The following is a 26,682-nucleotide window of genomic DNA, read 5'->3' as shown; positions in this document are numbered from 1 at the left end:
TCCTCAGTTGACAATAATACTGATGTAGATACTGGATGTAACAGTAAGATAATGTATTTTGCCATTATTGTCAGACCAGAGATTTCAAATCATAGCGTAATCATTCTGGTCAGTAGTTTTCTTTACTTTAGGTAAGATCTCACTTCTCACTTGATTGGCAATCTCTTGTGTATGTCGAGATACAGTTCTTAGTGAATGCAAATTCTCTTCAGCCCTCACTGTGCCATACTTTGCACCAATGCTGATTAGTTCTTGTGAAAGACTAATAAACCCTTCTCCACTAACAATGTTGAAGGGCTGTAGATACAATGTACCCACTTTGTCACTCTATGAAACTGCTGTTGATGTTGACTGTATGACATTTTTGAACTTATGTCTTATAATGGCCATGGTGCTTCCCTTGTATATAAGTAATGCTTCACAACGCCCTCCCCCCCTTCCCACTCCTTTGAAACAGAACCTGACCAACAGGACCACAAGTATCCATTTGAGCCACTATCTGGAACAAAACGTCCGGATACACGATATGAACACTGAGGTGATGAAAGTCATGGGATACCTCCTAATATTGTGTGGGACTTTCTTTTGCCTGGTGGACAACTTAAAGTGGTATGTACTGCACAAGTTGTTTGAAGTCCCATGCAGAAATAATGAGCCATGCTGCCTCTATAGCCATCCATAATTTCAGAAGTGTTGATGCTGCAGGATTTTGTGCATGAACTGACCTCTTGATCATGTACTGTAAATGTTCGCTGGGATTCATGTTGGGCAATCTGGGTGGCCAAACCATTTGCTCGAAATGTCCAGAAAGTATGTGGCTTGGTGACATGGCACTTTGTCACACATAAAAATTTCACTGTTGTTTGGGAGCATGAAGTCGATGAATGGCTGCAAATGCTCTCCTAGTAGCCAAACATAATCATCTCCAGTCAATGATTAGTTCAGTTGGCTAAGAGGACCAAGTCCATTCCATGTAAAAACAGCTCACACTATTATGGAGCCACCAGCAGCTCGCACAGCGCTTTTTTGACAACTTTGGTCCATGGCTTCAAGGGGTCTGCATCACACTCGAACCCTGCTATAAGTTCTTACCAACTGAAATCAGGACTCATATGACCAGGGCACGGTTTTCCAGTCATCTATGGTCCAATTAATTTGGTCACAAGCCCAGGAGAAGCGCTACAGGTGATGGAGTGCTGTTACAAAAGGCACTCGCATTGCTCGTCTGTTATCACAGTCCATTAATGCCAAATATCACCACACTCTCCTAATGAATCCATTCGTCGTATGTCCTACGTTGATTTCTGTGGTTATTTCATGCAGAGTTGCTTGTCTTTTAGCATTGATATATCTACACAAACGTTGCCGCCCTTGGTCATTAAGCAAAGGCCGTTGGCCACTGTGTTCTCTATGGTGAAAGGTAATGCCTGAAATTTGGTATTCTTGGTGCACTCTTGGATCTCGGAATACTCAATTCCCTAACGATTTCTGAAATGGAATGCCCCATGCTCCAACTACCACACTGTGTTCAAAATCTGTTAATTCCTGTTGTGCAATCACGATCATGTCAGAAACCTTTTCACGTGAATCACTTGAGTACAAATGATAGCTCTGCCAATGCACTGCCGTTTTATACCTTATTTACGCGATGCTATTGCCATCTGTGTATGTGCATATCACTATCCCATAATTGTTGTCACCTCAGAGCATACACGAGTAGTTTTAACATTAATGAACACATATTTTTTAGTCCTACTAATGCAACTTTACAGAGACCACTCACCAAACAGCATAGACGTTGTGTTATCGACAGGCACACACCAAAAGAAAGAAAACTTGCTAGCTTTCAGAGTAATCCTTTCACGAGCTAGAATAGGTTGTGGTGGGAGTGGCATTAGGTGGGGTGGGTAGAGGAAGAGGAAGGCTGGAGGCAGAGTGAGGGATTGGGGATGGGTGGCTAACAGCTCAGAGGGAGGCAGTCAGTTTGTTGGCTAGGAATGCTGGAGGGAGGAATGGTAGGTATACGGACTAAGCATGTGATGGAGGGTTGTCAGAGTCACTGGAGCGGTGCATTTTGAAAGTGACCTTGGGACATGAATTGGGAGGGAGTGGCTGAACGGAGGAAAGGGAAATTGTTGGGTGGAGAGTGCAGGGACAGTGGATTACTGGAGGTTGAGGCCATCACGATTACGGGAGTGGAGGATGTGTTGTAAGGACAAAATATAATCACTAAACTAGGAGACAGCTTCACAGTGGTTATAAGCATTAAGGTGTTCCAAGTATGCTGATGTCTTTCATGTCTTCAATCATCCCAGATTTCTCCCCGATTAAGGAGTCTATGTCACAAAATTTACTCTATAGTACAGCAACTATGATACGGGTTGATTCTTGCAGAGAAGAAACACCAACAAGCCACTTTCAATAATCCTATTTATTCACATAACAGCATTGTTACCAGTTTTGAACTGATACACATTTATTGTTGTTTACATTAGTATTCACTTTTTTTCCCTCTTGTGGTGAAAAATCCTTGCAGAGCTGGTGCCTTACAGTCAAAACACAATGTGAGATAAGGTTTGGCCATTCCATGTCAACTCATCTGGGCCCATTATCCTGAATTTCAACAAAATTTTATGTGAACATTCACACATTTTCCCAACAAACAGTTGTTAAGTTTGTCAAAGCAATACTGGCCAAGATATAGACATTTGTTTGACTCTATGTGCAACTTTATGCAGAGCGAGCATTCATTTCTGCTGACTTTGAACTGTTACATTTTGGGCAATTTTTGTCGAAAGGAATGAAATTTGGCCATCTTCTACATATTTATGCACTTCCATAACAATAATAATGAAAAGAATTTTACGAGCCATATTCAACAAGAAAATTTTAGACAAAATCACCCGAAAAAATTTTAAAGTTTGGTTTCTTATATCTCGGGGACTACAGGGATGACAAAGGTGAAACTTGGCATGTAGTAACCTAACAACGTTGGCATGTAGTAACCTAACAACAATGAACAAAAATAAAGTTTCATTTACGTACTGCTTTCCAATAACACATAAACGAAGTGCAAAATTGAATATTTTGTAAAAAGATAAAAAATGCGATTTTTCAACCTGATTTTGCAGAAAACTTTGTCCTTCAAAACTTTCCAAACTGGGCTCATAACAAACACCATGGTTTCAACTGATAAAAAAAGTGTATTTGATTACCCAACATGGGCTAGCAATGCTAGATAATTTGAACTGAAGTTGGGTGTGAATATCGCGACATGAAAAAAAAGTAAAATTTGGATTCTTATATCTCTTACAGTAAATGCATACTGAATGTGAAACTTAATGTGCAGTAGGTTAGTAACACAAGGCCATGGAATACAAAATTTCATTTACCTCCTATTTTCCTAATGAACTACAAATTTGTTGAAAAGATGAATTTTGTGAAAAGGTAAAAATAGATATATTCAACACTGATTTCACAAATACCCTTTTCAATTAAAGCTTCAAAACCAACCCTATTCAAAACAATGTATCTCCCCCCCCCCCCCCCCCCCCCCAAAGAACAGTGGGTTTGCTTTCCTACATGGGCTAACAATGGTACATAAATTGAGGCAAAGTAGCCAGAAAAATCACACTGTGTTTTTAACTTTGGCTTCTTATATATTGTTGATTAAAGGTATGATGTACAAGAAACTTTCTACACAACAAATTAATAACAAAGTTTTTCAATATAAAATACCATTCACTTACTGCTTTCTAAATTTCCACATAATCATTTTTTCATAAAAATTACAAAAATGTATCACATTAAATCTACTTTTAGAAAATCTGTTTTCCATAACTGTCTTCAAACCAATCACAGCTGGAATGACCATGTTTTCAAGCATTCAGAAAATCTCATTTGATTTTCCATTGTGCACTAACAATACCTGAAAATGATAAACAAATTTGAGGGAATGTACCATGGCAAGATGTTAAATTGAAGCAACCCATTGTCCATGTTTCATTGCATGTGGTTTTTATTTTTAAACTGATGAGTAACATCTCACCACATTCTCTTGGCCCATGGTGACACATTGTCAGTGTCCATGTTAGAACATGTACCAGCAACCACATTGCCATAGCGGTCATGCCCGATATCTGGACAACACTAGTCACAGGTGGGTTTATTCATCCAGGTTCCCAATCCTGTAATTTGGTTTCTCCTGTAATTTGGTTTCTTAATTCAGGCTACAAAGTCTTGTGGTGGTTCCTGTCCACTTACAATGCCATTGGGTAAGTACCTCATCTCCAGTTCTCAAATCTTTAGGACTATCTCACATAGGGGGCAAGCAAAAAGTAATATCAATTTCCATTTTAAATTTCTCAACATTGCAACGTTATTGATTTATCAAAGGAACAAAACGATGCACTGATAAAATTTATGCATCCTCTAGGCCTTTCTCAATCATATTATTGGCACCAAACACATGATGCTTGTTGTGTACCGGAACAACCTCTCATTTCGATACTCTCTCTTTGTTCAGTATCAACATTTGACCAACAGTCTCAGTTTCCAGGAAATCAAATGCAGAAAGTGGCTAAAAATTTCTAAAAATGTAAACTGCAATGCAGGTAAGATACTTAGCAAATGACTTTTTAAGCAGACAGGTATCACCACAAGGCTTTGGAGCCTGAATTAAGAAATGAAATTACAGGTTTGGGAACATGGATGAAGAAACTTACTTGTGGCTGATATTGCACAACTATTGGGCATTACCCCAATGGCAATGGGATTACCAGTTCATATTCCTGAACCAGTAGTGACAATGTCACCATGGACCAAGGGAATATACCGAGACATTACTTGTCAATTTAAAAATAAAAACCACATCCAATGAAACATGAACAGCAGGTTGCTGCAATGTAGCATCTTGCCATGGTACATACCTCAAATTTGTCTGTCATTTTCAGGTATTGTTAGCGCACACTGGAAAATCAAACGTGATTTTCTGAATGCTTGAAAACATGGTTATTCCAATTGTGATTAGTCTGAAGTCAGTTATGGAGAACAGATTTTCTAAAAGCAGACAGGTATCACCACAAGGCTTTGGAGCCTGAATTAAGAAATGAAATTACAGGTTTGGGAACATGGATGAAGAAACTTACTTGTGGCTGATATTGCACAACTATTGGGCATTACCCCAATGGCAATGGGATTACCAGTTCATATTCCTGAACCAGTAGCCACTAATCCATTTTCTATACTCCCGCAACCTCAGGAAATCTCTAGCAGTCGCCTTTCTTTCGGCACTCGCGGTGTCACACACAGGGCGCGCAAAATCTCGGACACCCCTGTGTTATGTCACTTGGTGGAAGCAGCGGCCAGTGCCCCTCGCGGCAGGTAGTGCCTAACAAAGGGACAAACCAGTCTGCCACCCTACTTCAGGCTGCTCAGCGGAACGCGTCAGAGCTTTTAGCAGCTCACTGCAACATCCAGTCTTTACCTGCACATTACGAAGAACTTAGCCTCCTCTTCAACCAACTAAACTACCACGTAATCCTCTTATCCGAAACGTGGTTGAAACCACACATATCCTCTGCATCTATTCATCTCCCAGGGTACACATTTCTTAGGGCAGACAGATCAAAAAAGCGAGGTGGCGGCGTCGGCGCGTATATACGAACAGATCTCAAAGCGAAAGTCTTATGTACGTCAAATCCTGCTGAAGAAAAAGAGGCTGAATTCATGTTCATTGAAATAAATATACAAAGTCGGAAATTCTTGACTGGCGTCGTGTACAAGCCGCCAAAAATAAGCTCAATGAGTTCCTTCCAGTCGGAATTACATTCACTTCAGTGTCAATACGAACATGTCATCGTAATGGGTGACTTGAACATAGATCTGCTAAGAGACACTCCCTCCGCAATAAACCTAAGAAGACTGTTTAGTTGCAATAGCATGAACATTCTTCCATTACAACCTACACACCATACGGCGCACAGTCATACTCTTATAGACGTAATCGCAACGAAACAGACTGACAAAGTAAGAGATGTTGGTCAAACATCGGCCCCTGGCCTCTCAGCACATGATGTAATATTCCTGGCCTACTCTGTGCAGCCCCCAAGGATCAAATCGCGTTACATAACTTGTAGGAACATGAAACGTATTGACCTTGACGCTCTAACAGCCGATTGCTCAGAAATCTCATGGCATCAAATAATCAGAAAACCCACAATCGACGGCAAAATTAATGAACTTGGTGATAAACTCACTGCCCTCTATGACAAACATGCACCTGTGCGCACAATCCGTGTAAGAAAATCTCCTGCTCCATGGCTGACAGCTGAATTACGTCAAATGATGACTAATAGGGATGCTGCCCACAGGCGTTTCAAGGCAGATCCGAAACCCGAGCGTTTCGAAGAATATAGAAAGCTACGGAACAGAGTGAAACAATGCATTCGCAATGCTAAAATCAGGCACGCTCGCTCCCTTGTATGCAGCGATCTGACGCCCACGACTCTATGGAAGAATCTCCGTAGCTTGGGGGTCGGAAAGGCAAAATCGGAAACCACTTTTCATGTGTCAGCTAACGAATTAAATGAATTCTTCTCTGCACCTCTGAATACCAGCACAGCTGATAATTACCGTCCACAAGAATCCCTAAACAGGATAACTAACAACGATACCTTCCATCTAAAACATGTAACAACAAATACGGCAAGAAAAGCAATAATGAGAATCTCTTCTGATGCAATAGGCAACGACAGTATCGGTATAACCATGATTAAGAATGTTGCCGATATCTTAGTGCCTGTCTTAACTGACATATTTAATTTTTCCCTCGTGAACGGAATATATCCCACTGCATGGAAAAGAAGCCTAATTCGACCCATCCCTAAGATCGAAAACCCGCAACTGCCTAGTGATTACCGACCAATTAGCATACAGCCTGCTGTTTCCAAAGCACTTGAATATATTGTTCATGACCAAATCACTGAACACTTGCATGAATTCAGTCTATATGACAAATTTCAATCCGGTTTCCGTAAACATCACAGCACAAACACTGCTCTAATTAAAGTAACTGATGACCTGAAATATGCCATCGACAATCAAAGGCAACAATATTGACGCTACTGGACTTCAGCAAAGCTTTTGACACTGTTAACTTTGACATAATGCTCAGAAAAATGCAACAGCTTAATTTCTCTGAAAGTGCAATGAGATGGTTTGAAAGCTACTTAAAAGACAGACAGCAATGTGTTGTCTGCATAAATGAAAAATCTTCCTGGAAACATGTTTCCTCGGGAGTGCCACAAGGATCAGTCTTAGGACCACTTTTGTTTTCTTTATATGTCAATGATATTTCATCGGTTCTGTCCTCCTGTAAATATCATTTCTATGCCGACGACCTCCAGCTCTACCTAAGCGTCAGACCTGAAGATGTAAACACTGCAATCGCTCAGATGAATGATGATCTGTCTTCAGTAGTGACATGGGCGAAAAACCTGGGGCTTAAACTAAATGCAAAAAAGACGCAAGTAATCTTAATAGCCCATCAGAAATTAATAAGTTCAGATTTCCGCGAACGGCTACCTCCTATTCTGCTCGACGGTACTCCAATACCATATCAGAAAACAGTGAAGAACTTGGGTGTAACTTTGGATGAGCATCTCAACTGGGCGGAGAATACAGTCGCAGTGTGCCGAAAGACGTCTGCTTGTCTCTATGCTCTCAAAAAGTTTCGGAACATATTTCCACAGGACTTGAAACGCCAGCTCGTGCAAGCACTCGTTCTACCGAACCTCCACTATTGTGATGTGATTCAACAAGGCATGAGCAGTGAAAACAAAAGACGGCTAGAGCTAACCATGAATGCCTGTGTGCGTTACACCTGCAACATTCGCCGATACGATCATGTTAGTGCTTCATACTCCCAGCTAGGGTGGCTGCGGCCGGACAAATTGCGCGACTACCACACACTATGTCTACTCCACCGACTCCTCGAGGCGCAAACACCCCAGTACCTTGCTTCAGAGATTAAAAACCTGTCATGTCATCATAATCGAAACACGAGGTCACTCTTATTTGGTATCCTAACTGTGCCCACTCACAAAACAAAAACTTTTGCAAACTCCTTCTCAGTTGCCGCTGTCCGCCTCTGGAACAAACTGCCCCTTACCTTGCGCAAAATTCAATCTCCTGCTGCTTTTAAGAAGAAGTTGAAGCATTTCCTACTATCATCCTCATAAAGTTCTCCACAAAATTAATGTACAAGGACAATCCCCTCATCTGTCAAATAGCAAAGCTAGCGTCTCCTATGTTGCTCCTGAGATGCCTTCCTCTTCATCTATCTCTATTAGCCACGCAATATCCTTTTCCTTTATATTTCCTTAATTATGTTTCATCATGTCTCTCTATTCTTCTCCTCCCTTCACCATGAGTCTCCCTCATTCTCCCTGCTGCCAGCACTCCTATCTCAAATCTGTCTGTTCAATAATGTCTAATTATAACAGTACTTGTGATCTAAGAATATAAACTCTATATGTATGTATTTTTCCAGGTGTACCTTTCAAATTGTTTATTTCACTTTTTGTACTAGATGTAGTTTAACATGCCTACTAAAACATATGAATGTAAAATAAGTAGAATGCCTGGTTAAATGTAAGAGAGGGCCTGATGGCCCTAATCTTGCCAGGTTAAATAAATCAATAAATCAATAAAAGCAGATTGAATGTGATCTATTGTTGTAATCTTTATGAAAAACATGAAGTTTTAACTTATTATGTGGAAATTTAGAAAGCAGTATGTGAATGATATTTTACATCGGGTTATCTTATGTTACTATGTCGTTTAAGTTGTTGTGTGCTAAGTTTCACATTTATGATACCTTTAATCAAGGATATATAAGAAGCCAAATTTAAAACTTTATTCGCAGTGTGATTTTGCCGGTTACTTTACCTCAATTTATGTAGCATTGTTAGCCCAAGTTGGAAATTAAACCCACTGTTCTGGGGGGAAGGGAACGCGATAAGTTTTGTTCGTATAAGGCTGGTTTTTAGCTTTAACTGAAAATGGTATTATAAAAGCAGTGTTGAATATACCCTATTTTTACCATCCGCAAAAATCGGTATCTTTTCTACAAATTTGAAGATCATTGGAAAATAGTAATGAATGAATTTGGTATTCCACAGCCTTATCCCTTTGCTCCGCAATGGTATTCTTACAATACCACTATTTTATAAGCTTCTGTGCCTTTTCAACATAGTGGTATTGCCTAGCTACCATGTTCAGTAGCTGCCAGCAGGTGCCATCTAGTGGTGTCTCTTGGAACTACGTCGTAAATTTCATGGCTACTGTTCACTTAGCAGTTGTCCCGAAGTGTGCATTACTAGTGAGTGCCTGTGCCTGCGGCTGTTGATGTCACGTGGAATAAATATCTATATATCGGTTGTTAATACTGCTAAATGTAAGTGGTTTGCATCATTTATTGTTAATATACACAATAATAATATCCAACACTGATATTTAGAATTTATGAATGCCTTTTGTTTCTCTGTTCGGAATCATGGGTGGTATCGTTACAATACCAGTATAACCTATTACAACTATCAACAGTATTTTCCGAAAATAAGATTTACGATGTATCATGTTTTTGATCATTTACAAAGCATCATACAAACAATAGGTACAACTTAGTTAATATATGTAAGTGTGTATTACATAACTAATTATTTTGAAGGTCATTGTTAAAAATGGCGAAGCTAAATAGAATGTCTTGGAAATTTTGTGAAATTGATGAAGCCTTTGTGGAGGAACTCTTCGCAAATATACCCAGTGGGGGATCAGATGATGATCTGTTATCATCTGATGATGAAGAAACTGCAAAAATGAATGAAGCAGTTTCATCACCTTTGATTTTTGATGAGAATCCTGAAGCAATTATTGGTGATACATCCATCTCTGTTGGTGATATAGGCCTAGGTGACCCAGTTCCATGCATTCCAGTTACTGTAAATCACAATAACTCAGTGTGTAACACTACTGTTGATGTGCCTTTAGACAGGGGAGATGATTCTGAGTCCGACTTAAGATGACTTGCCACTAATATACAGGATAGATAGTGATAAACATATGGGCACAAGTAAACAACACAAAACAGAAATTCCTTTTCACAGAACCGACTGGGCCATCAGTCTCTGATGGCATAGAATATCCTGCTGAAATTTTTCGTTCCAGCTAAGCCGATCAAGAGAGGTTATAAAGTCCGGTTGCGTGCAAACCAAAGAGGGTATGTGTGTCAGTTCGAAATTTACACTGGTAAATTAGGAGAGGTCACTGAGAAGGACTTAGGAGGACGGGTTGTAAAAACACTCTGCAAAGACTTAGAAATGAAAGGTTATGAAGTGTACTTCAACAATTACTTCACCTACAACTGCCAAAGGATCTAAAAGATGACAAGGAACTACGAAGAGGAGATTCAGATTGGCGGAGTAACCCAAGAGGAATTCTCTGTCTCAAGTGGAAGGGTAGGAAAGGGATACATTTCTTGGGCAATTTTCATGCACCGGATAAAAAGTGTACTACAACCAGATGACAGAAGAATGGAACAGAGCTGTCAGTGAACTTCCCACTGCTTGTCAAAGACTGTAATGCCCATATAGGGTTTGTAGACAAAAGTGATATGGTGAAATCTTGCTATGGGATTAACGGGAAGAGTAAGAGATGGTATTTACGTATCTTCTGGCACTTTGTGGATGCCGCAGTTCTCAACTCATATATATTATTTTCTGAAGGAAGTGATGGAAACTTGATGAGCCTGAAAGACTTTAGATTAGCTGTGGTTGATGGACTTCTGCCACTGGACACACCAAAACAGACGCAAAAGATGAAGGCAACAATCAACAAATTTAAGCCCAAGATTCCGCAGGAAGTGAGGTTTACAGAGAATAAGTACCTACCAGTCAGAGGAACATGGAAGGGATGTGCCAACTGCAGTTCATCATCAAATCAGCAGCGTTCATGGTGGTCTTGCAAAACATGTGGTGTTGAATTGTGTCTCCGAGATGAGAAAAACTGTTTTTTGGATTATCACAGCCAATAAACTATTTTTACATTTGTTTAGAAGCAGTGACATTGCACTTCAGATTATAATATGGTATGGCATATGTTTGTGTGTAAGTGTAGGATTTTATGGCATTTATGACATAGAGGTATTGTGAGAATACCACCTATACTTTTGTAATTATGTGAAATTAATATCTGAAATTAAACTTGCATATAAACGTTAGTGGTCTTTTTTGTTACTTTGTGCTGAACAGTTGCAGATTTTGAGGAAAGTTTAATCTTACATGCATCAAAGAGTTATACTACTGATCAACCGCACATTCAGTTTCATGTAAAGCATGCATTTATTCTATGAAATATAAGAATTTGACATTTTTTTTTCCAAAATCATGTTAAAAATACTGCATTACCTTTCAGTACATAAATGAAATTTTATATCCTTATGTTGTTAGGTTACTACGTACCATGTTTAAAATTTGTCACACCTTTAGTTCCCGAGATATAAGAAGGCAAACCTTGAAATTTTTTCAGGTGATGATTTTTTCGAGTGATTTTGTCTAAAATTTTCTGGTTGAATATGGCTCACAAAATTCTTTCCATTATTATTCTTAAGAGAATGCATAAAGTTGTACACGATGGGCAAATTTCATTTCTTTGAACAAAATACTGCCCACAATATAACAGCTGAAAGTTGACAGAAATTCACACTCACTCTGTGCAAAGTTGCGCATGATGTCACACAAGTGACTATATCTCAGCCAGTACTGGTAAATTAATGCTAAACTTTACCAACGTTCATTGTGGAGATGGGCGAATGTTCACATCAAATTTCACTGAAATTTGTGATTGATGAACAGGAAAATGTTTTAAAATTAGGCTATTTCACGTGTACTGTCACTGTACCTAATAACAATTGAAAACAACGTAAAAAAAATCATTAAAATACCTGCAAGAATCAACCTGTATTTTGTGCACAACCATGATCTCAAAATATCAGTTTCTGACAAAACAGCATACATCTTTGATTTAGAGTGTCTGCCCATCATACATTTTTTACTTTCTGTTACTGTGAGTACCTGGTGAACATTATTTTAATAAACTTTATTCCTGTTGCTTTTCTGGTCTCAAAGCCCATCTGATATCAGACAGTCAAATTCCTTTGTGTGATCAGCCAGCACATTATCAACTTTGTGCAGACATATGATGGTGGTGTGCTACAATTCCCAAACTTCTTGGACACCAAGTGAGGTCAAAGAAGAGGCATGAGGAGTGAAAGGTCCAGAAAACCTGGACTGCTGACCAATATTGAATGTAATATAATTCCGTGATTCAACTTTTACACCAGTCACCACAGAAGGATTTGTGAATATTCAAATAATACGTAGAGAATCAATTGTGGCTTATAGTTGTAGTTATGAAATGATTTGGATGGTCAGACTGTGTTATTTCCTTTCTCCACTTGCCAGCCTGTCTCTTGTGTATGTCATGTTTCTGCAGCACTTGAAAGAACCTTTCCTCTCTTCCTGTTGGGTTGACAGTAATCTATAGCGGTAGATTGCAGTTTTTAAAAATCAGAAGGTTCTACTAAGGGAGAAAGGAATCAAGGAATTATTATTCAAACAGATCTGTTGTTCATCTGGGGAACACTGTGAACCTTAATTAGATCTGGGACTGGAAACACTGAAGACCTTAATCAGAACTGGGGTTTAAAACGCCGTTTATTAACTCTCTTGTTCTATTCTCTAATATTTACTGAACATATATAAAAATATTCTGTTGAGAACATCTACCCCTGTCATTCAGTTTTCCCACAACTTCCAATAATTTTCTTAAACATATAATGTAAATGGTTTCAGTTTTTGTTTTACTTTCTACCGAGTGCCCCCTTTTTTACTATAAGCATGAAATACTTTTGACATAAAGCCTTATTTTAATACCACTGTTCAAAAAGCATGATAATAACACACATTAAAAATATAAAATGTGAAGTATAGGCATGGACAACTATAACAACAAAAGAAAATGATGTACTAAATAAATATTGTATTCATTATTTACCCGTACTTTGCACGCTGGTCTTCTCTAAAATGGGTTAAGCTTTTCTGCACGATTTCTATAGCACTTTCGTTAGAGGTAACGTCCCATAACCCATCTGTCCCCATGATAAGAACATCCCACTCTGTAATATCCTCTTCTTCAATATCAAATACTTCAATCTGCAATGAAATCAAACAGTGCATTTAAAATTTAATGCAATTCCATAAAATTTTCATTTTCGTTTTCCCAAACTTACATAGTCATGTGGTCCAGAGATAAAAGCATCATTGTATCAATGTGTCACCACTGCTGCTGAGACTGTTGAAAAATTACAGTAGCACATGAACACACCAAGTACCAATCATACAGAGCGAACCCAAAAGACCATCAAGAAAATTTCAGAGATTGTTTAGAGATATTTTCTGAGTGTTTTGGTGTAAGATACTTGTGGTCTCTGGTGGTACATTACAACTGCATTGCAATTTGACTGATTTCTTACCCATATTTATCTTTATATCAGAATAGTACCGTAAATATCTGCTAAAAAGCGCAAAATGTTGACAGTATGCAGTGTGTGTCTTTTTTTGACACAGATTTGTTCCTTTCACTTGTCGTACTTGCTGTTGACAATAACAATAAGCTCCAGCCAATGCAGGGTTCCAGGCTGTGCTCAGTTGAAATCCCGTATCCTTGTTGATGAGATTATCGGCTGTACGGATATGTATTGCTTCCTTAATGACGCAGTTCCAGAAATTTGATGCCAAGGATAAAACATCTTTCTGGGACTGCGTCATTAAGGAAGCAATACATATCTGTACAGCTGATAATCTCATCAACAAGGATGCGGGATTTCAACTGAGCACAGCCTGGAACCCTGCAATGGCTGCTATTAAATCATGATGCAAAAATAAAGATTCTTCGCTAACAGGCCTGTCATAAAACTGGCCTAGTATGGCCGTTGGTGAGTAACGTCTGGCCGCACTTGAAAAACGCAGCGTACAGTGCACGTGCGGGAGAGCCGCTCTGCGATTTTCGGCACGAGAGTTTGAATACGGCAAATCACTGCACATGCGAGATTTCCGCATGCTGTGCATTCTTCACGCACGTGTTCTAAAAATGGGGCGTCGGTGTGCGGATACCGTCGTACCTAGCCACGAGCAAGGTTGAACCACCTGAAGATGTTGGACAGTTGCTCCAAGGAAATATTGTGGAATTTGCACAATGTGATCTGGCGGCAAACCCGTGAAGGCTATTTACAGCACATCCACTGGGGAAGCTTGATGATAATTTATTATTTGCCACTGAGAAATAACAACTCTAATATCCCAACACACTTATAATATGGTGATCTTCAGCAAGTGAAGGTGATATTTTTTGTATGGCGGCTAGTTCTGTATCAAGTAAAGGAGCCAAAATGAACATGTCACTTGAGGATGGGTTTCAGCCATCTATTGGAAGTAAATACCTGGTACGGTGGGTTGACCAGCAATTCATATTCTCTTATTGAAGACTTAGTTTTGCTGACATTAAAATATAGCTATTATCTTGACCTGGGCTTTGATTCTGAAACTCTCTGTGTTGTTGTGACGGCAATTCTAACTTTCATTCATTGATACTGATTTGAGCTTGTGTTACTTTTGGTCATAATGATCATTCTCTACTGCAATTTTGGCTATCGACTTAAGGTCGATCTCTGTTTCCACATATTACATGGTTTGTGGCAGTGATAGCTCAGTGTCAACCCATGACACTTATATGACAATGAAAGCTACAAGCTTTAATTGGAAATATCTATTTGACACAAAGCAAATTGACAGGTTAGTGTCATAGGTACTGAATGAAAAAAAAATCTTTATGCTTGGCAGAACTGCAACCATCTCCATCATGGTAAACTATTTTTAGTCTCCTTAAAGCTCGGTGCAAGTAAGTTTTGTAATATGAGGTTGCATGTTGGTGGTCAAGTTCAGTTAAACAGTACACTCAATTATGATGTTAAATTTATGTACTTCATAATATTATTTGCAGTAAAATATGAAATTTACTTTCTCTACATACAGGCTAAGATAAAAAACTACAAAAAATTTAATTTAAATAGAATACGTAATTGGAGACAAAACATGAACTGATGCAATTAAAACTTCAGATATTCTTTCCATTATTGATACAATACAATTAATAATACATCAGACTTATCAAAAATAATGAAAAACAGCTCACATATCTATCTGACTGAGTTTGTTGAAAATATGTGACACTTAAATCAGATTCATTTCCATTATCATTGGGAGAACTCTTTGCCAGAAGGTGATGGGAGTGAACCTCATTAAGTCAAACTTCCTATGACCTCTCTTAGCTGGAAACTCAAAGACTTTTATACTTTGCAAATGTTACAAATGCACCATCAAAGGTACAAGAGAAAGACTTTGCTAGTCTCCACACAGGAGACACATTTTAAACTGACTGCCACCACTGCGCTCCAAGGATATAGCTTCTACAAGAAGGATGAATTTATTCGTAGGGCAAAAGACAGGGTGGACACCTCTGTGAATGATATGTATCATTCTGCTTGCTCCTTTCACAACAGCTATTTAAGCAGTCAGTACTGAAGAGAGCAATATTATGTAATGTTGCACTGCATAATGCTTTTTGATTCTACTCTGGATAGAAAAGCTCAATTTCACCTTGTTCCACTTTGCTGTTCACCATTCCTGCAGTAAGAGATTTTTAATGCACATAATGTGCAATAGAGATCCAGGTAAATACATCTCAAGGACTGAGTTGTCGAGAATCTCACTGCATGAGAAGAGTCCAAGTGGCAAACTTGCAATTTATTGTTGCTGTGCGGCTATTTTCTGCCACTGGGCTCATATTAAGTTGTCGTGCCTTTGCAGATGCTGTTGAGTGGGAAGTAGTTGATAACTCATATTCAAGTGACCACCTCCCCATTTGGGTCCCACTCTCAGAGCAGTCCCAGAAAGGAAACCAGCACAATGGATGCCCAGAAGTGCATACTGGACACTGTGCAGTCCACTGGAAGTTTTTAAAAATTAAGACGCCATTAAGGACTGTGTGGATCACACTGCATGATCCACCACTAAAGTATGTATCACAAAGACCCTAGGCCAACAGCCAATGGGTGATAATAATCACTAAGCATTTAGGGTCAGGAGGATAATTTTGTGATGATCAAATGCAGACCATCTACACAGAACCTCTCAGTCTTTTGGGTTGTAAGTTTACAAAGAGGAATAACAAAGAGAATAAGCACAGATCATGACAAATGTTTCTGGGTTCAAGAAATCATAAGTAGTATTTCTGGCAAACAGATCAGGTTGCCAATAACTGCTGCAATGAAGCACAGATGCATTAAAACTATACTTGGATAAATCATACAGGCAATGATGGATCATTACATTTTGATCACTGGCATAGAATACAAATATCTACCTTTTAACCACTATGAAATATTGATATATAGAGACAAGTTGGAATTTCTCTTCCAACGTCAATAAGGAACACAGTTGGCCTTTTCCATGAGGAAACTGGATTCCACACTGCCTGTGGACCAGGAAACTGCACCAGAAACGATTAAATCCTGAACAGCATGATGCAATCTTAAAAAGCAGGGAAAACTAATCTGCAGGTGATTTTTAACAAAATCTGGTTGACTGGGAACTCGCCTGACTTGTGAAGCATCTCCCTCCTTGAACCAGGGAGGGCTCTACACTACCCAGTAGTTATTGCAGACAAGCTATTTTTGCTCTTGGGGTACTGGTATCATGTTCAGTTACTGTTTTCAACTACCCTAGAAACAGAAACTCATCAAATGGTTGTATGACTTTGATGTTAATTAGTACTGTTTTATGTTTGATATGTTGGGGCCATCTAAACTGATGAAATTTGGTGTCTAATTCACATCTTCTGCTGTTTGCATAAGCAAGTTTGTTAAATAATTTACCTATTTGTCTATCAATACAGAAACTTTACTTTCTAAATTTTTAAACTTTTTATATAATTTAATATGGTATATCTCCCTACTATTAAAGATATTCTTGTAATCTACATTTCAGACTTCCTGCTTTATGAGTCTGTGGGTGCCCCCCCCCCCCCCCCCCAAATCTTAATTTGCTCTGGATCTTACAAGTCTACAATAATTTTCAATGTGGTCTGGGACTGTCACATACTGTACAATCTATTATTTATTATTTGATGAAATGCAGTGAACTTAATTTTCAAAACTCATTTTGTCCTCATCAAGTCATTTTTTTTTTCCTTCTGAAAGAATGTGTTCTGTACAAAAATGTTGTTCTTGACTAAGTCTACTTACGTATACCCTCTTGACATTTCTGATACCATATTTAAAGTTTTACAAAAAAAGAATTATCCTATTTTCACCTTAAAATCCCCCTGTTATTACCTTGTCTTTGTTTTACACCTCACTTGTAAAAACCTAGCATATGCTATAGATCTTATTTAATTCTTCCATTTCTACTACCCTGTCTTCACAACCAACAGTCCTGATATTTACAGCCCCAAATAAAAAGTAGTAGAAGTTAGTTTTTTATGGTGCTTGTTACTGTTAATTTCACCAGGCTTTACACAGCAAGATGTAGGCACAGAAGTCGCTATACATGCCTCATGGTCTAGAGCCACTGTTTGAGTTAAAATCATTGACAAAACTACAAGCGCAGATTGATACTCATTGAATAGAGAGGCCGTTTAGTTGCAGACAGGCGTGATTGAAAGAATACTAGAAATATTTACACTTTCAAAGTAATCTAGTTCTGAGGAAGGACTTTGTCTGAAAGGCTAAATATTTCAAGTATTCTCTTCATTGTGCCTGTCTGTGACTCAACACTTTCTCTACGTGGTGAGTAGCAATCTATTATTTCCATATTGTTGTTATTCCCTCTTGGACTTTCCATTGTTTCATTATAGAACTACATACACCATGTGTCAAAAAAGTGAATCACACAGAAGGAGAGGAGGAAACAAAACTATATGGACTGAGAGGAGAGTATGTGATGTTATTTCAGTGATTTCAAAATCAAGACAAATTTACAAAGTACTTGGCATAAGCGCCCACTTATACCTATGACTCTAACCTAGAAGCACGCACCCATTTGGCTGGGAAAGATGTCATATAGCTGTAGTATCTTCCCCTGAGGCTACATACACCATGTGCCAAAAAAGTGAACCACACAGAAGGAGAGGAGGAAACAAAACTATATGGACTGAGAGGAGAGTATATTATGTTATTTCAGTGATTTCAAAATCAAGACAAATTTACAAAGTACTTGGCATAAGCGCCCACTTATCCCTATGACTCTAACCTAGAAGCACGCACCCATTTGGCTGGGAAAGATGTCATATAGCTGTAGTATCTTCCCCTGAGGCACGTTAACCCTCAAATGTTGTAACTTGTCCTTGCTCATCTGGATACTGAATGGAGTTGACATCTGAGATGGTCCCACACATGTTCTATTGTTGACCCACACACGTTCTATCGGTGACCCACACACATTCTATCGGGAACAGATATAGGGATTTTGCTCGCAACAGGTGTACCTCAACATCACAGAGCAAGTTCATAGAGACACAGGCAATGTGTGGATGAGCTTTGTCCCACAAACCAATACTGTTGCAGGAGGGGTAAGACATGAGGACACAGTGTCTGTGATGTACCACTGTGCTGTCAGAGTTCCCTCGATAACTACCAGCCATGAGTTGAAGCCATATACAATGACTTCCCACACTACAATGTCAATAGAAACACTGTGGTGCCTTTCCCAAAGTCGCAGCAGTACTCGCCAACAATGCCCATCCACGTAGTGCAGAACCACGATTCACCAGCACGACATGCTTGTGGTCAGACAGCTGTTAGTGTTGTGGTGTTCACGGCAGCCTACACACCGAACAGTAATTCTCAAGTCCACATGCTGCTAGTGTCCGACTAATGGTGCGGAATGACACAGAATGTTGTGGATATACCATTATTTGTTCCCAGATGGCTGCACAGATGAAAAGCGGTTATGATGTGCTTGGTGTACAATATGATGATCCTTCCTTGTGGTGGCTGACCGGGAACCTCAATGATAAATATGCCTGTCCTCATGTTCCCAAGCAGTCCAATACTGGGCCACTGTCACATCTGAAAGCCCCACAAATCTGTATCGTACACGATTTGACCAGCTACCCAATGGAGATCCACAATGACACACCTTTGCGACTTTGTAAGGAGTCTGTAATACTATCTCACACAAGTATGCAGTATTTCCATGTCCTTCAGAGCCCACTCAACATCTGATGCTGTTCGTGCCCCTTATATACCCTACCTGGCCCAGTGACAACACTAAACACAAAAAACAATAATGCACTCTAGTGGGCATTTTACCTGTCATAGAAAATTGGAACCTGAATCATTTACATACCCACTGATGGTGTGTACATGTAAAAAGTTATACCCACTGATGGTGTGTACATGTAAAAAGTTACATTGACATACAAACAGGTGTTTGGCATAATTCACTTTTTTGTCACACAGTGCAATTACAATGAATTGTGTTTCTATAAATCAGTAAGTGTATGTGAAATACTCCTACACTCTACACTGAGTTGATATTTCCTGGCATATTAAGACTGTGTGTGCTCGGCCAGGACTCGAACCTAGGTGAAGTTTGGAAGGTAGGAGATGAAGCTCTAGCAAAATAAAAGCTGTGAGAGCAGGTCGTGAGTCATGCTTGGATAGCTCAGTTGGTAGAGCATTTGTCTACAAAAGGCGAAGGTCCCAGATTCGAGTCCCAGTCCAGCACAGAGTTTTAATTCACCAGGCAATTTCAAATCAGTCCATACTCCATTTCAGAGTGAAAATTCAATCCCGATACAATGAGTTGTTATCAAGTTTTGAAATATTGATTACTGTGTGCCTTCTGTGAATGAAACTGTTACATACAGTTCCATCAATGTCAGAAGACTACAAACAAAAAAGTAATCAATGAGTAAGATATTTTTACTTGATTTATTATTACAACTGACACCAAGGAAAAGATGTAGAAAGACAAAATCTGCCTGCTACAATAAAAGTATATTCACTCTAATTTTATTTAAAATCTACATAAACAATCGAAGAAGGAACGAGCTCAGGATTTCACATTTAAGTCAATGATTAAGTCATTAAGAGATTAGCACAGTTACGAGGGCTGTTCAATAAAGAATTATCATAATTTTTTTTTTTTTGACAACATACCTTTACTCATTCTTATAATTTTGGTGGTCCTCCTCAAAATAGTCTCCCATGAATGCGATGCTCTTATCCCAGCATTTCTGCCAGTCTTCAAATACATGCTGGAAACATTTCTTGACAGATCCTTCAAAATTGCCTCCGCAGCCTTCACCACTGCTTCTGATGTTTGACAATGCCTCCCACGAAGGTGTTTCTTCATGTTAGGGAATAGAAAAAAGTCTCAACGGGCTACATCTGGACTATAGGGAGGGTGAGGGATGCGCTTCACGTTGATTTTTGCAAGATATTCAGCAACAACACTGGCAATATGCGGCCGCACATTATCGTGGTGCAGCATCCACCCTGCTTCACGGAAAAGTGGTCTTTTGCACCTGATATCGATTTGCAATGTTTTCAGGACATCTCTGTAGTATTGTCCAGTTACTGATGCGTGTGCAGGTACAACACGCTGATAAACCACTCCATGAGTATCAAAGAATGAGATGACCATAACTTTCCCAGGAGAAGCAACCACGTTTGCTTTTTTAGGAATTGGTGATGAAGATTTCCACACTGAGCTTTGCTGTTTGCTCTCAGGGTCAAAATGATGTAGCCAAGTTTCATCAGCAGTAATTAAACTTGAAAGAAACTGTGGATCTTCCTCTAACATCAACTTTAACTGCACGCAGACCTGCATGTGAATGTTCTTTTGTTTGGGAATCAACAGTCTTGGAACCTGTCGCGCACAAACATGTGTTGTGTGTAATTTTTCTGTCACCAATGTGTGGGTGGCACCCAATGAAATGTTCAGTATTTCAGAAAGTGACCTTAAGGCAATTCATCAATCCTCTCTCACAAAACAGCAGCAGTGTTGACGTTTTCTTCCATAAGAGCAGTAACTGGAGCACCGGGTCCACCTTCCTTTGAAATTGATTGTCTCCCCTCTTTAAATATTTTGAACCACCATCGAACTGTGCTGTAGGGAAGAACAGACTCTCCACAGACATCCTGTAACATTGTACAGGCCTCAGCTGAAGATTTGTTGAGACGAAAGCAGAATTTCAAAGCCGCATATTGTTCCTCGCGTGTTACCTCCATTGCAGTGGTAGGCGATACTGAACATGTCTGACCTTGCCTGCCTCTCACAGGTGGGAACTAGGGGTCCCAACAATGAAACTACTATGGCATGTTTGTTGCACATTAAGCTTACAGAATATCATTAGATTAAATTTTAGTGTGAGAAATTTTGACCATTAAAAATTATGATCAATCTTTATTGATCAGCCCTCATAGATTGAGAAAGACACAGCACAACACTGCCTGTGTCCTTTCAAAATTAACCATCCCACCCCTCATCTAAGTTACTTTGGGTCACCACAGAATACCTAAACCAGTGTGACCAGATGATGATTTGAATCAATCTCTTTTGAAATGCAAGTCCAATGTCTTAACCATTGCACCACTTTGCTCAGCATATATAAACAATATTCTTATTCATGGTGAAAAAAGGTCCTTCATTTTGCCAGTGAACAGCATTTTCCATGACTTCTCAAATGTTGGACTAGGAGAAGGAAAAGTGAAACAGTTCAAGAACTACTACAGAATGTATTACCACAGGTCAAAGACAGATAAAAATGAAAGCAATGCAATTGCCTGCTCCAATATGAAGCAGGATTATTTGACATACAGCTAGAATTGGATGCAAAACATATATCCTGCAATAGTGTATCCTTCCCTTGGTGATATTCTGCAGAAGAAGATAAAACCTGATATCACATTTGTCTTTTCAGATGACATCTGCAAATGGGGTCTCAGGCATAGCTGTAACAACTGTGCTAGCAACAGAAGTTATAAATGCATAAATTCCAAATCCACTGCACAGACTTGCAAACCTCTCAAGATAAACAGGACAGTGTCAGTCAAGACCTATTCTCTGCACAGCATAGTAGAGGTTATACTTTTATAGCTGACTTTGTTACTGCAGCTGCTATAACTATGCAACAAAAACAGATTCATACTAGATACATGTGGCATTTGAGAAAAGTATTAGCAAGTGTGCAATGGTTCACTATTTGAGGGTCGTTGGTTTCACTTTCAATAGCTCTGTAATATTACCATATGCATACATATGGGATTCTATCAGTCAGTATTTAGACAGTGTGTGCCTTAGGTGGAACTCATGTATTTGTAACTTTCTTTGCTACTGCAACTGGTACAGCTATTTCACATCACTAGATTCATTGGGTCCACAGGTGGTGTCTGATCACCAACAGGGCCATTACGTATCTGTTCTTGACATATGTGTTATGTTACACTCTGATGATTATCTCATACTTTGCATAAAATATTACAGTGGTGTGCCAAAATTAGCTAATATTGGAGATTTATGTACGTATGGCAGCACTGAACTACCACTGTCATGGATAAAACAAGTTATAATATTAGTTTGTTCTCTTTAACTTTGAATTAAGGCACAAACCATGCCTCATATTTTTACCATTAAAACAAAAATTATTTATTTCTGATATGACATCTAAACATCTGAAAGTTCTGGTAATGTTTCTGGAATTATTTTTAGCATTAGAATTACACAAAATGCATAATGTATCCAAACTTACACCATTTGTAAGAGTTTTACAGGGTGTATTTGTATTTAGTTTGAATTAATTAGTTGTGAAGGGGGAAGAGAGAGTAATTTTTATATGAACCACAATGAAATTGTGCACACTCATTTCACTAAAAAGCTCAAACAAACATTGAACCTCTATAGACTTCTATTATTTCTCTACACCAATTACTTATGCTAATTGTGAGACTGGAATATGGTAATTTCATTGTGATGCTATAGCAAGTCTGGTGTGCCAATGTATGCTGCAACACCTTAATAAGTATCACATTTCATTTCACAAGGCCAACAGCAGCCTCATACCAGGACTTGTCTAGCTCCACGAAAAGCCAAATAAAAATGAAGGTCCAATACAAAAATCAACAATTACATTTAATTCAATTGTCTCTCGCACTATCTCACTCCACAGAGCCAGTCAAATAGAAGTCTCCAAATGGCTAATTTCTTAAGTCTTACATTCTTTATACTGCTCTTTTAATTCAACAAATATATTACATAAACTGTTTATTTTGAGTCTTTGAAAACTCTTCAACCTATAGTTATTTCTTTGCAGAATAAGTATTCTCAGTTTTGGTATTTTATTGCTTTTCTTACTTCTATACTAAAATATCAATTCAATAATTGAATTATTGTAACTGTAATGAAGCATGAAAGAACACCTTAACTTTCTATTATACCACTTCATCCAAAACTACAAAGCAAAATTGGTGTTTCAATCATTATTTGTGGCAAATGCCCACATGTGCTCATTCATAAATAGTAATCATTGAACCTCTAAAAGAACTAATTCTGGAAGGAATAAAAATACACTTTTATCATTTGGATGTGTCAGCCCTCATTTACTTGTACTTGCTTTTGCAACTGCCAAAAATTTTTCATTGCTGAATAAAGTAAACATTCATAAAAATGGTTCTGCATATAACGAAATACCAAAACACACACCTCAGGTTGTGAAGATAAGAATGGTTTGACAGGAACATCAGCCACAACAGCCCGGAGATCATGGTCACCGAAACCACGGGTCACTCCGATAGTTCCCAAGACCCGGCTCTAAAGCAAAAATAAATTAATGAGACATGATGAAGTAGAGAAGCTGAAAGAAACAACAACAATAATAATAATAATAATAATAATAATAATAATAATAATGGTGGTGGTGGTGGTGGTGATCATAAAATTATTTAGAAAAAGCAATGAAGATGTACAAGAAGTTATGCTCACCAATAAATAAAACACTGATCTGACGGATAATAATAATAATAATAATAATAATAATAATAAGTAGAAGCAACATTCTCAGTAATTACCAGCTGATGGCAGACCAAGAACTCAGATTCAGTTCTGTTCTCTACCAATGGTTTGGTTGTGCCACAACCTGTTTGTGAACATTTGTCTTCACCCTCATTTGATTCCTTTAGCACCTTCTTAATTATCTGAATGCTCTTATAAAATAATTTCAATATACTTGCTATAAATGGCAGCTAACAATATAGTTGCTAATCTTTTCTTTCCTTAATTGTAATTCAAGAATGTTATTTGAGTCAAATATTTGGAACACTTATTTTCAGAATCAACTACAAATCTAAGGACAACTGATAAGCTACTTTACTGATTCTCAATTAACGTTTAGGGTAACACATGTGATGAAATACTGTGAATGGTCAACATGCTGATCACATGTAACCTGGCTGTACAACTGTCTGATCAGTGCACTGACTGATGTTTGACTGAGTTCTTTTTCAAGGACAGAAAAAGAAGTTGTGACAGTTACTCCCATTTACATATTAGCTTATATTTCATCAAAACTTACTAAATGTGCTTTCCCCTGAACCATGTTAAGTTTTGCCTTTATGAGTTCTATAAACACAAGTGAATTTAATGTGACAACAAAGACAGCTATGACACCTGTTAAAACCCAGATGATACCAACTTGGACTGTCTGTCACACAAACCATTTTCCATCATGGGGTCACACAGAAGGCTATCTTATTTATGTTCCTGTTGACAGTCATTGCCTCAATTATAAGGTTAGTCGCTGCCTTTACTTCATCCATTATCTGGGTTTACCAATTCCATGTATATTTTAACAGTCAGGCTGCCCAGTGTTAGCACATTGGACCCTCCAATTGTTTCATGTAACTGGTTTGCTTGGACCTTCACTGAGATTAATTTAACATATTTTCTCAGTTAAAATTAAACAGTAATTTTCCAGTGCATGTTTCATCTTCTTCAACATTGACCTGTATTGCACTGACAGGCAGCAACATACGTCAACATGTGTAAAGCCCACTAAATAACATCTGCATTTTGAGAGTTGGTGTGGTTTCTATGTGAAAAACTCACTATCATGTAGTGATGGGACCTGTGGTGCATGCAGGTTACCACATAAATACACAAAGAGTCTCTCATTCTAGTGCCATAAGGACTCTTTACTGGAGTAATGATTTTCAAAAGCCAGTTATCACAATAAAAGGAATTTTACCACACAGTCATTCCATACTAATTACACTACTTTGTTATCAACCCAAACCTCTCCACAAACTTTGAGAGACCTTATAACCCTCCACAATCCCTTCAGATGTATCATCCATTCTGATCAGCTTTAATGCAAAAATTATTTCATGAATCACTACTATTTAACCAAGGTCACTTACACAGCTTTTTATGTGCACAAGACGTCTACAAAACTCCATCCAAATTGCACACAGATACACTATGAAATTCTGGCAGCATATGGACCAAAAGACATTTTGCACCAAGCTGTTGTGAAATGGTGTCAACAATTTGTCCAATGTCGCACAGATGTGGGCGATGTTGATTGGGAAGGACAGCTATCAACATCAACTGCAGAGGACAATCTCCAGGCAATTGAGGAAGAACATCTTGTTGTGGGTGGGGGCAGGACGGAGGGGGGATTTTCCAATAATGAGAATGTTTGCACAGCAGTTCTCAAATGGCTCTGTGACCACGGAGTGGATTTCTATCGCCAAGAAATTGAACAACTGGTGGACTATTCAGACTGTTGTTTACAGAGGTTTGGTGACCATGTTGAAACATAATGTCACATTTCTGTGCCACTTTAAAGTTTAGTACAGTATTCAACAAAAGTTACTTGGCCTACCATAATACACTGGTGTCCAAAATAAAAGCATCGGATAGAAATTTTGTAAGGTTGTGTTTATTTTGCCGCAAAACAGTATAAACAGGTGATAGTAAAGTAGAAACAATGTAAAGAATACAGAATGTAAACAACTGCAACATGCATAATGGTAGACAAAAATGTTCTTCATTTTTTCCAACTTAATGGATTTGCACACACATTCCGACAACTGGTTAATGTGCTCAGTATGGGGTGTGACCACTTCTTGCAGCAATACAAGCCTGACAATGATAGAGCATGGAGTGAATGATATCATCAATCTCATGTTGAGGAAATGACACCCATTCTTCCTGGAAAGCTGGTCGCAAGTCTTGGAGAATGGTCGCTGGATGCCGACATGGTGCAACTTGTCTTCCTGGTGCATCCCAGACATGCTTTATAGGATTCAAATTGGGAGAGCGAGCAGGCCATGCCACCCATGCAATATCTTCCGTTTACAACAAAACATCAACGGCTCTTGCTCTATGAGGTTGAGCTCTTGCTTTATGAGGTTGATCATTATAGTCCATCAATACAAAGTCTGAGCATGCTCCAACTCCCAACAACCAAGGTCCCAAGATCTCATCATGATACCTGGCAGCA

At 38.6% G+C, this 26,682-nt stretch overlaps 1 protein-coding gene across 2 annotated transcripts in view; it reads right to left on the bottom strand.

Moving 5' to 3' along the window:
* The window catches only part of LOC126248775 (protein phosphatase 1H), a 174,464-nt gene that overhangs the window by 19,389 nt on the left and 128,393 nt on the right, over nucleotides 1–26,682 (bottom strand). Inside the window, exons 6-7 of one of the 2 annotated variants that reach the window (XM_049950143.1) lie at nucleotides 23,883–23,990; nucleotides 13,114–13,271 (exon numbers count right to left, since the gene is read on the bottom strand). In XM_049950143.1, coding sequence (XP_049806100.1) covers nucleotides 13,114–13,271; nucleotides 23,883–23,990 — 266 coding nt within the window. The remainder of the gene's footprint in view (nucleotides 1–13,113; nucleotides 13,272–23,882; nucleotides 23,991–26,682) is intronic. The other variant, XM_049950144.1, reaches the window with a different exon arrangement.

This window comes from Schistocerca nitens, chromosome 3, assembly GCF_023898315.1.
Source record: "Schistocerca nitens isolate TAMUIC-IGC-003100 chromosome 3, iqSchNite1.1, whole genome shotgun sequence".
Lineage (NCBI taxonomy): Eukaryota > Metazoa > Arthropoda > Insecta > Orthoptera > Acrididae > Schistocerca > Schistocerca nitens.
This window is presented reverse-complemented; position numbering and strand designations above follow the sequence as displayed.